The sequence below is a fragment of the Molothrus ater genome, chromosome 4 (genome assembly GCF_012460135.2).
Source record: "Molothrus ater isolate BHLD 08-10-18 breed brown headed cowbird chromosome 4, BPBGC_Mater_1.1, whole genome shotgun sequence".
In the NCBI taxonomy this organism is placed as follows: domain Eukaryota; kingdom Metazoa; phylum Chordata; class Aves; order Passeriformes; family Icteridae; genus Molothrus; species Molothrus ater.
In genome coordinates, this window is record NC_050481.2 from 5,769,247 (window position 1) to 5,783,359 (window position 14,113).

At 37.8% G+C, this 14,113-nt stretch overlaps 1 protein-coding gene across 1 annotated transcript in view; it reads right to left on the minus strand.

The window, feature by feature from the left end:
* Positions 1-14,113, minus strand: part of BLTP1 (bridge-like lipid transfer protein family member 1) — an 87,769-nt gene that overhangs the window by 54,161 nt on the left and 19,495 nt on the right. Inside the window, 14 exon segments of the mRNA XM_036381680.2 lie at positions 8-184; positions 439-576; positions 1,154-1,381; positions 3,742-3,950; positions 5,987-6,093; positions 6,250-6,428; positions 7,374-7,471; positions 7,881-8,036; positions 8,783-8,900; positions 9,758-9,849; positions 10,139-10,217; positions 10,987-11,143; positions 12,683-12,833; positions 13,240-13,319. Of these exon segments, the coding sequence (XP_036237573.1) occupies positions 8-184; positions 439-576; positions 1,154-1,381; positions 3,742-3,950; positions 5,987-6,093; positions 6,250-6,428; positions 7,374-7,471; positions 7,881-8,036; positions 8,783-8,900; positions 9,758-9,849; positions 10,139-10,217; positions 10,987-11,143; positions 12,683-12,833; positions 13,240-13,319 (1,969 nt within the window).

A 14,113-nucleotide genomic window follows, 5' to 3' on the forward strand; every position in this document is an offset into this window, starting at 1 on the left:
ATGGTACCTGTGGTGCTGTCACTTTGGCTGTGAGGCTCCCAGCCTGCACATCTATCAGCCAGGCATATTCCAAAGTGTCACTTCCCAGGGGCAGCCCTTCTGCAGAAAACATGGCATGGGCACGGAGCTGCAGGCCCGACAGGCTGATGTGACCCTCCCGGAGCACCTCGTCCACTGCAGGGCGCTGCCAAGGACAAGGAGGTGAGAGACAATTCTTGGAAAAGATGCAACACTAGCTTAATTTAATCCTGTTTGTTTTACTGACCAAAAAATCTGGACAAAAATAAAGGTTTTTACAAAATACGCATCAGATTTTTCTTACGGCTCACAAGCCTTAATAAAACCTTTGCACAACAAGAAAATTCCTACCAAAAAATAAATCAAATTTAACATCAACACAACTTCCACAATACAGCCATACAAACACTGACTGACTACCTGATAATTGTCATTCAGAAACAGATTCACTGGAGACAATACAAGCTGAAGCATTGTTTCTCTAAACCCTTTCTTCATCTCGAAGCACAGCCTCTCCAAGAAAGCTGTAGGGCAGTCTGGACCATCTGGACTGCAATGCTGAAATAAAAGATAAACACATCTGTTTCAGAACCTGAAAGTACATAACATGGTTGAAACTTGACTATCAGCTGCAAACCCGGGAGTAGCAAGTATGAGTATGCTGGTTTTCCTCTCAGTGGATACTCAAGAAGAATCCTGTGCAACTTCAAAAACCTTTTGAAAATTGCATAAACAGTAATTCAAAAAGATTTGGGGGAACCCAATGTTATATCTGGATTTTTTATTCTGGGGTTCCCTCAGAAGTCAGGAGCATAGAGCAGACTGCACCATTATAAGACAAATTGGCTAATCAGTAGAGAAGTTGTAATGGTCAATCAAAAATAGCATGCAAATCAAGTTCTGGGAATAACAAACATATTAGAAAATTATCCAGTTCTGCCTCCCAGATAAGCAAAATAAATCCTGTCTCAAAGTTGTTTAGATAGCCACAGTTGCAGCCGAGAGTATCTACACACTTTGGTACGTATGCTTACATTTTGGTAAGCACCACAGCAACTAAATGTGGTTCCAGACTATGAAACTAAAAAAAGTAAATTACATGAAGCAAATTCTTTTATCATTATAAAGTACTTACCACTGGCAATCTCCCATGCACTTTGTACAAATTAACAAGCACAGTGATATCCCATGGGCGTAAAGTAAGAGGGTGAACGGGCTTGACTGAAATTTCATTTTCTTTTCTGTCATTTTCCACTCCTACAGCTGTCCAGCCAGAGCTTGAGGATGTTGACAGGGACAAAACAGGGCTTGAAATGACCTCTTCAAAGTCAGTGTACATGTCATCTTCCCCAAAATAATTTTCCTAGGAAAAAGAATTGTTATGATCACATGGAAAACAAATGAAAAACATGAAGGCAATGAATTGAAATACAAACCAAATCTTATGGTTTTAATCCTCCCTAAAATAAGTGGCATAGGTATAACCTACAGCTAAAGGAACACACACTTTTATTTTATGAAAGCTGGATAGCTTAAATGTGCAAATTTAGGCATTGTGCTCTGCAGAAAATGATGGCAGCTCAGTGGTTCTCACAGTAGTGCTATTTGAGATAACATGCAACACAAGGAACTGAAATATTATAACTGACACTTTTAAATAGATTTTGTGCTTTTAAAGATAGATAACAGAGTAAGAACACAAAACACATCCTGCAGGAAGTCACTCTCCTCCAACTTTCTGAACCCTTTTCTCAGCAGGCTTAAAAGTCTTAACCATGCTTCTAAAATATTAGGTCATAAACATTTCTTGCTTGGGTCTAAAAGCCACCTTGTGTCTAAGCAAATCCTCTTCAATTATCTAAGGCCAAAGTAACACTGCCAAATTCTACTGGGAAACAGAGAATCCATCAGGTTTCTGGCAATCTATCACATCATCTCCCTTAAAAGAAAAGCTAAACTCTCAAGAATTTTCTTGCAGTGATTTTTAATAAGGCAGATCCAGCAGAGGGTGGTAGGTGCTCCAGTAACTCACTCCTGACAACTCCTGCTGTGAATCATTCATTTCCAGACAGTAAAGCCTTAGCAGGGTGTGCTACACCAAAAAACTACCTCCCAAGATTGGAAGGCTTAACAAAGCTGCATGGACAATGTGTGTGCAGGGATCTCTACGCCATGTATTAAAAAAAGATCAATGAAAACAAACCAAAAACAACCACAAGTCAGGAAAACAAACATTTAAAAAAAACCCTCCTAGAAATCTTTCAAAATATGATCCCAGCACAGCTGGACTAAAAGTTCTAAACAGAGTCACAAAAATGCTAAAAACAGCAATAAATGCACAGTTTCATAAACAAGCTATTAATCAAAAATTTCTCTTGAGAATTAGACTAGAAAAGCTAAATTTCACGTGAGAAATCTGCACCTAAAAATGAAATCACTACAGAATCGGGGATCTAATGTAGCCCTGTTTGCATTTATCTCCAGAGGCAAAAAGCACTGAAATGGTGCTGCTTTGCTTGAAAAGCCAGAATCCCCCATGAATTTATAGGCTTCAAAAAGAGGGTTCAATAAACAATTCAAGCATGGCTTCCTTTGCTCTGTACCAGGAGAAATCAAGTCTTCAAGATGCAGTACTGGCCTAATTTTAATCCTATTTATTTTATCGACAACATGAAAAAATAATGAGCATATTTGCAAGTCCTATACTCTACAAAAGAGTATTTTCTGCTATTCCTTGCTTATATGCTATATTTTATAGAAATTAATGACAATTACTGTTCCAGTGAGTCCTTATATTGATGACCTGTCTCGAAATTCCTCAACCTCTGCTCCAGCCTCCAGAAGCATTACCTTAGCCTAGATCTGCACAGGTTGAAACCAATGTTCAGAGAAAAACAAACCAGCAAAAACCCACCAAAAAAAGAAACCCCAAAACCACAGACACACACAAAAAAACCAACCACAAAAATCAACCAAACCCCAAGCATTTTGCTGTTAGTTAAACAGAATCGACACATTCAACTGCCTTGGCTTTTGTCACCACAAGGGAGGGTGAGGGAGATGGGAAGGAATTAAAACTTAGACACTCTAAAAAAAAATCAGTCATGGAAGAGAAGACAGCAAAAAAAAAAACCAAACACACATTCTAAAGCATAATAGATTAATGTCAAGAAAAGGATGCATAATCCTTCTCAAATATTTACTGAAGAAGCTTTTTAAATTAAGCTTATTCCCCAGTCCCTTCCACGATCCTAACTCCAGAAATGTCATGGAGTCTAGCTAAGAAAAACAACACACTGCAGAACTTAAAAATGCACCAAAAACATGGCTTCTGGTATAACTCTGCATAAAAACTGGAGTTTAGATAAGCTCTAGTCATAACCATGGAATAGTGTTTTATTTTACTAGTGGAAAATTGAAAGAAGAAATTTTTTGCACATGTTCAGAACATGCAGTACTTCTTGAAGGACAAAATTACGCTGATATGGGTGTCTGTGTGTGTGTATATATATGTTTGTAAGAAGTCTTCTCACAAGCCTGTGACAGTAAAATTCATCCCAGCTATACCAGATCACCAGAGCAATTCTAAACTAGAGCCTACCAAAAGTTTGCATCCAAATTCACATATCCTTCCAAATTTGAATTTCCCATTTTAAAAGTCATTATTTCCTCTTCCTACAAGTGGCCACCCATACATTTTGCAAGTTGGGCTCCTCTGCCTACCTTTATGGAGAGAAAGGCTTTGAGCAAGGGTCCATACAGGGTTATCTGGGAATCTGGGGAGAGTTCCAGCTCCACGTGGAGCTTATCCGGGGGCAGCTCCGAGGGGTCGAGGGGAAGGCGGCTGGAAGCTGTGGGAGATGAAATCACGCTGTCGCTGGTTTTCTGGGATGGCCTCAGCACAGACAACATGGTTTCTTCCATTTCTGACACTTGGAAGCAAAAGAAGAATAGAAAACAGATTTTGATTACAACTTAGGCTTCTGTTAGACAAAGTTCAGCCAACAGGAATTGGATTAAATACACAACTCTTAGCACCTAAATCATATAATTACATTAGCATGTCTACGTTACAGATCTAGTTTTTCATCTCTAGTAACTATGGGAAGACAAGAAAATAGAGGATATTTTAGTCAATGTTAATTATGCAAGAGAAAAACAATCCCTCAAGTTCTGAAAAAAAAGTATTCAGTGTATTTAGCTTGCTTTTGAAGTTAAACAGAGACATGCTTTCATTTCAGCAGAGCAGATTTCCCACAACCACACAGCTACTGCAGGATAAACAACAGAGAATAAACATGCAAAGTGCAAAGTTGTACTAAAAATCTGTTCTCAACTAGTAGCTCTGTAGGCCAAAATTTTGCCTCCAACAACTCAATTACTCTAGTCACAAAACAGCTTGGAAACTCAAATCCTATTTCCTACCCCTTCTTTCTAGTTGGAATTCTAGTTGGAATTAGGAACAAGAGCCCAAAAACTGTCTTAAGAGAGGAAAGGCAATGAGAATGTCATGAGTAACTGCAAGTATTTTGGGGATGTGAATTGATTGCTGAGGAGTAGAGAACTCCATGGGAAAACCATCAAAAATTGATGCTCCAGCTGGAGGAAGATTTCAGGTGCCAGTTTAACGGGAAGAACTGGCACATACAGAACTACAGACACCTGCAGGCAGAAACCTCCAAGGCCTGAACTCCCCATTATTGTCTACAGCGCCTGCTCGGTGCTTGCACCACCTTATGAGTTATGCACCAGCCAAATGCCGCAGTGAGATGACCACTTTTTATGGAAACCACACCTTTTGTAACGCAACATAGTTCTCAGAGTCTGATGGACTGACTCAAAATAGAATAGAGATGTTGCTACTGCAAGCAGATTCCATCAGCACCACAGAGCAGGAGTGAGGGGGACTGCTGAACTCATCACTGGAGGACGCTGCAGATGAATTACCTGCCTATGTACAAACCTGCAAATGCAGCTTTCAATTGCTACAAATAGGAGGAGATGTTCTCAGAATGTGAGGAATGCACATTTGACCCAAGCTGAGCACTTAATGAGCGTCTGCAAAATCCATCTCACCTTTTCTGCTTCATCCTCACAAATTAGAGTTCTTTTAGATGTCAACTGTTGGAACCCTAAAAATGCCATCCAGCATGCCTTCTAACACCTTTCAAATGTGACCCTTGCAAATTAGCCCTCATTTTTCTCTCAACATCTCTCCTCCATCAGTTCTGCTTCTACAATCTCAGCCTGAAAGAGTTTTTGTAACCCCATCACTTCCTGCATACCTCCCTCTGCATTTAAATGAACCCACTTTAATCTCTGTGTTTAGAACATTTTTTGCAAGCACATACTTATAGGGTATTTGTTATCTAGAAATATTTAGACAGTAAAGTTAAAATAAATTCTTAAACATTAGAATCTGACTGACCAGTCAAACACTCATTTCTGATGGTTCACTTGAACAGTGAACAATGAAATCACAGTTTGATATCCATAAAGGGAAGACACTATTATTACATCTCATATACAATGAATTTAAACAGTTGGAATAATAAGATGAGATTGCAACATCCAAAAGTCAAAAACACTTAGAAAACCTAAAGGACATGGCCAAAAATATTGTACTTCCTATTTAATATCCTGATGTTTAATATACCAAGTGATATTTTATCTTGTGCAACAACCCATTTAAGAGATCCACTTTGTTAAGGACAAGGAGAAGTGAACTGCAGACAGTATCCTCTTTTTTTACACAAGGAACTGGGACACATCCTGAAATGTAGCAGCATGGAATCCTGTCAGGTTTTAAATCAATCCCAGTGCATTCTAATGATCAAAACATTCCCCTGAGACATAAAACAGCAATTCAGTTCCAAGTTCATCTCTGCAGATGGAAGCAGTGTGGTCCAAAGTCCCAGCAGCTTCCCAAATGAAGCAATGCTAACAAGGAAAAGGTAGTGACACTTACAGGATTGCTTTAACTGCTCATCTGCCTTCTGAGGATAAATTGGGTGCCAGGAGTAGTCAATTGTAAACACAACACTTGGGACTGTCCAGCATTCGACCCATCCAGCCCTTTCAAAAGGAAACAGCATCCTTTTATTTCAAGCACAATACTTCTTTTCAGTATCTTTAAAGCAACCTCAAAAGTTGATGAATCACAAAAAAATAAATAAGTAAGAAGAATCAACATAAAGATACCAATATACATAAACATCTCAATAAACTCACTCTTCTTGAGTCATGTTCCTCCATTTGGGTTTGCCCGTTTTCTGACCACTTTGACATTCCGCAGACATACAAGACTCAGGGCTTATTTTATTGGGCTGACAATCCTTTACCAGCATAAAAAGGGAATATTTACTAGGATGGCAATCAGGCAGATACAAATGAAGATCAACATCTTCTCCCTAAAAGTCAAACATCAGCAACAGGAGAGTTAATTGACATTCACCTTATGCACAATGCTCAAGCCATCTTCATGTTCGTGTATGCCATCATCTTTATTTTACATAAAGGCATCATTAGACAGGAAATCTGTTTTCCAGCAAGATTTAGTGCAATCTCAAGAGCTCTACAGTTCTGAATGCTTACAATTCCAATAACTTTCACATCACTAGAGCAATCTATAAAACACTGGACAACTTTTAGCGATCCCTGTTCTTCTACTGCAGAAATTGAATACTGCAGAAATTAAATTACTAAAACAAGTTTACTCCACATCTCAACTAAATCACACTTGAAACAGAATGAAATCCATAAAACATTGATTTCTTTGCTATGAAATTATACCAAATTAGCAACATCACCATCAACTAGTTCGTTATTTTTAGCAGCAGTAGACAGCTTCTATTTTAAGGAAGACAAAAAATACAGTAATTCAAAGAATTATCTGCATCTGTGAAAAACACTTTGTGATCATTATTTATGCTACAGAACCTCTTAAAAATCTGGAAGATGGCTTTTCAAAATGGTTTGGGGGTAGCCAGTACAGTATTTGATTCTATCTTTGAACACACATTAGATTTTCATATTTCATAAAGAAAGGGGAACAGAATTCCAGGTGATAAAACACATACACAGACACACAATCTAACTACATATAGTAAATATACATACTAACTATGTATATTTATCTATGTATGAAGCATACACATGTTTGTATTTTTCAGAAATAATTTCCTTTTTGTGCATATATGTATATATAAATTAAAACAGCCTATGATTAAATCCTTCACACAAGCAAACTGAAACCATTTACCTCTGGGTTGCTTCAAGAAAAATTCTATGAACTGAAAGTGAAAAAGACTAGTTTTCTTTCAGGGAAGAGTCTCACATTTACAAGATGTCCTTACCCTTAAGGAGAATCTAGTATTGCATGTGGTTGGAACAAAGTCAGTGAAAGGCAGAGAAAAAACAATGTTCAGGGTTTCTCCACAAGCTGCTAGATAAACTGGGAGGGAAAAGGAAAACCAAACAAATTTGTCAGAATTACTCCATATTTGGTTCTTAGACAAAATATCAAACATAAGGTAGTAATAATTAAAATATATTAAAGAACTCATAACAGAATATTACCATTTAACTGCACTGTACTTGGAGTCATAAATTACTGTAATGAATTATTCTGAAAGTATTTATTACCTACATCTTGTTCCTCCTAGAAAGACATTGTACTTAGCACAAGGCAATTGCAGGAAAACAATAAAAATAACTGTAATATCTTGGTGCTTTTTTCATCCACCAGGTTTTGGGTGTAATTCTAGTTCTTTATCTCTTTATACATTTGTACACACTGTATTTTGTTGATGATTTTTTGTTATATATGCTACTTATTCCAAATACAAAAAGAGTGATCTCACCATTCTCCTGTTGTTTGGTGGAACAGTCAATCCAGTTGTGCTGATTTGCTGCCCAGATCATTTCAAACTGATGGAACATGACTTTGAAGTTCCACATATATGGAACAAATGAAAAAATGTCAGGTGCGCTGTCACTGGACCAGTCTTGGATCAGATCTAGACCCACACCAAGCAATAAAAGGTGAGTTAGTGGCCATCAGGTGAGTGATTCCTTAGGATTTGTGTGTTGGAAAAGCTGAGTTTTGCCCTGATCACAGCCCTGGGCACTGTGGCACTACCCAGACAATGGCTCTGGCCTCACTCAGGGGATAACTTTATTAGCACGGCACCAAGCCTGCACTAATTAAACCTTTCTCCCAGCAGGGCTAATTCACACCACAGTGATGGGGCTGTATTCTTGCCATTGCTGCAGCTGGAGCTCCCAGCAACAGTTGGGTGGTGCTGTTCCACCTTGCATTGCCTTCCTCCTCACAGCCAGAAGCCTGAGGAGCAAATTACTTCTCCTCATCATGTGTCAGCCATAGGGACACAATCCAAAGCCCAAGTAGTTGAAAATGAGCCAAGCAAAGAGAGGTATCAGGAGAAATCAACATCATGGGTGACAAATTAAGCAAATCAGTAGCTGTGATAAGAGTTCTAGTAAGAACTAAATTTCCCATCACATAACTGCAAATCAAGGTTATTCAGACATTAGAAAATTCAATTATTTGTGCTTCTACTCAAACATAAGAATACCATGCAGTTGGACATTCTACAGGCATCAGGAACTGTGTCCTCAGAAAGAATTTGTTACCTTAAAAACATGAAATTAGACAACCTGACCTTGCACAACTCAGCAAAATTTGAAAACAAATCCCAAAGAGAGAATATTTGACATGTAACCTATTTAGCAAAGAGGTTACCTGTAAAGAAGCTCTTCTGAGCAAAGATGAAATGATAGGTTGCTTTATAGACCTCCAGCTCACACTGCCATGTCTGTGGCATGTTCCATATCCGGGGATAGCTGGCATTGATATGGAACTGTGGGCAAGAAATGAAAGCATCAGGATTACCTGCAAAGATGACAAAGCCTGACCCTGTCTCTCAGCAGTTTTCACATATGTACCCTGCTGAATAATTAAAACCGTTTTCCTGCTGGGATGAACAGAAGGTACTTCCAGTTCCTTAATAATTTAATCTCTGTCCCTCCTTCTGTGTTTGAAGGTCAAGTGTTAGTGTATTCATTTATTTGGGAAGGTATAGATGAGTTTCACATACATCTGCTGCTGTAGATGTACAAAGCAATTTGAAATGCAAGATTTTCATCAAAATCATCACTTTTCACAATACACCAAAAGAAAATGCCCCAGAAGAGACCTTTTCAACCACTGATATATTGTTCATATTCATAAAAATATCACTTGAATAACATAATTTAAAAACCAATAAGAAGGGTAATCTACACAACTACAATACTGCAGAAATCAAATATTAGGCAAACAAAAGAGTAATGGAGTATTAAACATGTCTCAAGTAGTTCAAGCACACTTGAGTGCTTTTAAGTACTTGTGCATACACATCCTTTAGCAGAACTAGTGAGCATAATCATTAATTAAGGCAAAGCCTGCATGGACACATGGCTACATAGTAAATGAGGCAACATTTGTAAATAGGTAATTTATACACCAAGGTAGTGCTTTTTAAGTCACTGAAGATTACACACATGCACAATTGTGCCAGTACATATAAATTCCTTACATATTTAGGTCCTGCAAAATACATTAAAAAGGCACTTTGCTGCATTAAGAAACTAAAGACTGCTCCACAGAAAAGTCAACATGTTCTTTATTAAAAATCCCCTAGAGACTGAAGCTTTGCACTTATTAATGCACACTTACAGCCAGCATTTCTGCTTCCAAGAGAGTCCTGTACTGCATGCTGCTGGTGGCATCCACGTGGAGGAGCTGCCCTTTAATTGTAGGTGAATAGCCTGGCAAACAAAAGTCATCAAATTATCATTCAGACACAAGAGTTAGATCAATATTTAAACAAGTTTTAGCAGTGATTTCAGCAGTCCACTACCAAGAAGTACCCTGAGGGATATTTGCCTTAATATCTTGCAGTGAACTGTACAAGCAAGTTTTTTTGTTCCTTTCCTTAGGAATACACATCTCAAGATGAAAAAGGAAAAACACTAAAAGACATTGACAGACACAGGAATTAAGATAACTGTTCAGGAAAAACAGTAGGGAAACAGATCTGGCTTAGCCTTAACTCACCATTTTCACCCACTGTCATGGGAATATTTATTTCCAAATAGGATCCTGCACCAACGTTTACATGTACAGCGTTCGTTTCCTGCAGTGCAAGAAAGCAAAACAGTCCAAATGTGATTTCTAGGTTTATCTATGCCTCTGGCTGCCATTATCCACACCTGGTGATTAAAGTCTTGGTTGCCTTCAGAAAAACCACTAATGAATTATCAATACATATTGGTACAAAATAACCTATCTTTTTTAGGTTTAATGATAATAAAATACCTTTTTTAGGTTCAATAAATGCTAACTGAAGCCCAGTTAGAGAAACAGCATAAAATCCTCTGACCCAAGGCCTGGGAGAACAGACTAATGTACATGGTCTGACACTACAATTCTAACCCTTTCAGTCCCCCCACAAAAGAACAAAACAGGGGTACAACAAAGTGATGCTGTACCCCACGTAGAAGAGTAGCAACAAGAAAATTCCCATCTCCTGCACATACAAGTTTTGTTCCCTCATTGTCATCTGGTCATTCAGAAGTATCAGAAAAAATTGGTTTTTTTATCTATCATGGTGAGCTTCATTAGAATTTAAGATTGCCCAGGACATGCCCAGATCATGAAGCCCCATGCCTGCAGGAGCTGGCATGGCTTAAGATGTACCTTTAAAGCTTAAAAGAAACTTAAAATAATGCCTCTAATAATACATTTCTCTTTGAAAGGTTTGCTCATAATTATAAAAAACTAAGATAAAAATCACCCATAGCTCTGCAATATACACCTGAGACAAGTAAAACTGTGCACAACCAAAAAGCACAGTGCAACCACAGCAGAAAAAGTTAATTTCTTGATTAAGTTTCACTATTTACCCTGTTCTTGGTGAAAAGCAAATCAATGGTGGCATCTGCAATGATATTCATTCTCAGCTCAAAAGCAAGGATCTGCCTTGGTTTCCCAGGCTGAGCAATTTCTGAGACTTTCATAACTTGGTAGTCTGGTGGGAAGAAAAACTTCCACAAGCAATCCCTAGTGGAGAAAAAGGAAAAAAAAGAGTTGTTTTTTGTTCCCAGAGGAAATACATATGTGTATTTGTGCATCTACTTGGTTCATTTAACTATCTTCCTCTTCGCTGACTCTTTAAACAACCAGTGGATGTGATAAGGAAGAATGTTTGTTGAATATCTTCATCATAGGAGCCTTCCAACTCATTATTGCAATCTCCAAAAGTGTCAATGGCAACAAGTTTAAATTTATAGGTTTTGTCTGTAAGTTAATTATTCAGAAGGCAAATAAACCATGTTTTTCTTTTTATTTCTAATAATTGGTTTATAAAATCTGTTGCAAAAGCATAGTAGCAAGTCATCTATTTACTCTTCAGTTTGTGCATAAATAATTGATGTAAGCCCAGAAATGAAGAAAATACAAAACTTTAGACCTCAGAATGGAAGCCACATTTCTACAGATTTTTAGCTGAATGTGCCATGAAATACTTGACAGCAAAGGCAGAGTGATGAAGCACAGACAGCAGGGCTTACATAGGTCTCAAGGGGGTGGAATTTCTTCCTGCACCCAGCACCTGGCTGTTGTAGCAGCTTAAAAGCTCCCAAACTTCCAGGATCCATCCACAGCAAGATGCAGAAGTGTTCCTAGTATGTGTCTAGGAACTCTATGCACTCTGCACTAAACTGCTTTCTACTGAGCCAGTTAAGATTATAAAAAGCATTCCATTATAGGGCAAGCTTTCTTTGGAGTATTAAAAGTATCATTAATGATTCACTGACCTCATATTTCTAGCAAAAGGCTCTAGAAAGCGACATTTTCTCTTAAAAGCACTATCATATCTAATGACTACTCTTTGGGCTGCCATCCTCACACTCCTGAGAGACAGGAAATCATAACAGTTTCACAGGAGAATTAGTGAAGGCCAAGTACCAGCCTGTAATTAACAGGGGAAAAGAGGGAAAGCACTGATTATGTCACTTGTGCTTAATAGTCCTTCACTCTCTAAACAATCCTATTGTCCTCACCAGAAATGCTCATGTGCAAAGCATCCAGGGCCAAGTGAAGAACAATAGAACTCTAGGCTAATATTTTGTATTAAAATAGCTAGATAATAAATACTTTGGAGATAACATCAAGCAGCTGATTATGCTAAGCAAGGATAAATTATTCCTCCCTCATTATTTTCATAGCCAGATTTCTGCTTCCCTAAAATTTGCTCATCAATGTGCAGTTTATTCCCATATTAGCTAACAGGAGCTTGATAAATCTAAAGATGACCAATTAACAAGTTAAACCTTTTACTCAATAAACAGTAAAAGTACTTGGCTTACAAAAAGGGAATATAATCTATTAATTTAATAATGAGAGTAATCCTAACTTTGGAAGGCCAACAAGATAAACACCAATGAATTCACTGATCTTAGACCACTGTGGCAGGACTCTTCTTTCAGACTTGGTCTACCCTAAAACACACAAATTCTGAGCAATCACACAATGGAAACTTGAGCAAGCTTTCTCAGTAACACTGGATATTCAGATGAAAGCTGTAAATCATGGTCATACCTCTGCCTATCAGCCCAAGGCCCATAGTTGAAGTCTGTCCCTTTTCCACACACAATGTCCAAACCCCAGCATGGTGGCAGGTCCTGTAATTTGCTGTCTTCATTGCTGGCTTCTCCATCATTACTCTCCTCTGTCTCCTCTGGTACAAGGCCTGAATTACATAAAATATTTAACACTCTATTAAAGGAAGCTGCTTCAAATTAGCAAGAGAAATGTTTGCTTAAGCACAAGACAATTCAAGTGTCCTCGTGTCAGTTTTATTTGAGAGCACTACAGTATGTAAATATCAAGACACAATTCAAGGCAGACTTCCAGTGGAAGGCCAAGAAGTATGATCAAAAATGATCCAAAATTGCCACCTATCCTACACCTGTACACTCCATTACCCAACGTGTTGCCTTTGGTCAAGATTCAGGCAATACTTCAAGGGCAGTCAGAACAAAAGCATATTTAGGATACTTCTATTGCTCCAAAACATTGCATTAGCTCTCTTAGCATATAGATTTGCCACCTTTAAAAAAAAAAAACAAACTATCTTTGTATTTAACAGCTTGTACCTGGTTCATCCATATAGTAATAGATATCAACATCATTGGACTGCATTACAACAAAACCTTCACCCATCAGCCTTGGGGGTCTGCAAGGAAAGAGTGAAAAGATGAAGAGCAGAAATCCACATGCCAAGACTGATCTATATGAATTCAAGTAATTTTAAATGTAATATATTAACATTAATATAATGGATTTGCATAATGATTTGAGAAAAAACCAAACCCTTGATCATAATGTTGCTATTATTATTATTATTATTATAACTATTAAATAGCTTAAGAGTCTAGTTAACTCAAGCATGAAAGTACCAGGTTCTTCTCCACGAAGGTATTTCTCAGATATTCTCAACCACAAGTAACTATTGAAGTTGTAGTTTCAGTGTTTCTTTCAGTCAAGAGTTCCTTTCTCCTTGTCCTATATTGTTCTTTCACCTGCTAATTGTTTTCTTACTAAAATAGCCTTCTACACCAAAGGGACAAGACTTACAGTAATTAGACCATTAGTTAATAAAAAAAGAAGAAAAAAAGCTGTTCTGCCTCAATAACACTTGCCTCAATATTGAAGGATCTAAGTGATAAAACTAAGAGATGAAACACATCTCTAACACTATTATATTGGTATATTACAATCCCTTTCCCACATTAATTTACATATTATTAATTCTGGTTTTACTGCAGAAGACACTATTGAAGCTTCTCAGCCATTTGCACAAACTGTCATTTCTTGCCAAAAAAAGACAATTCCTATGACTGTGTAAGAGTGTGACCTGTTAGAGCACATACCCCATTTTACCACAGCTCATTTTCAAAGGCAGGAAACCTTGGAAAACATGGAAGACAGCAGATGGAGAAATCATGTAGTGCCAGAAACTCCTCAAAA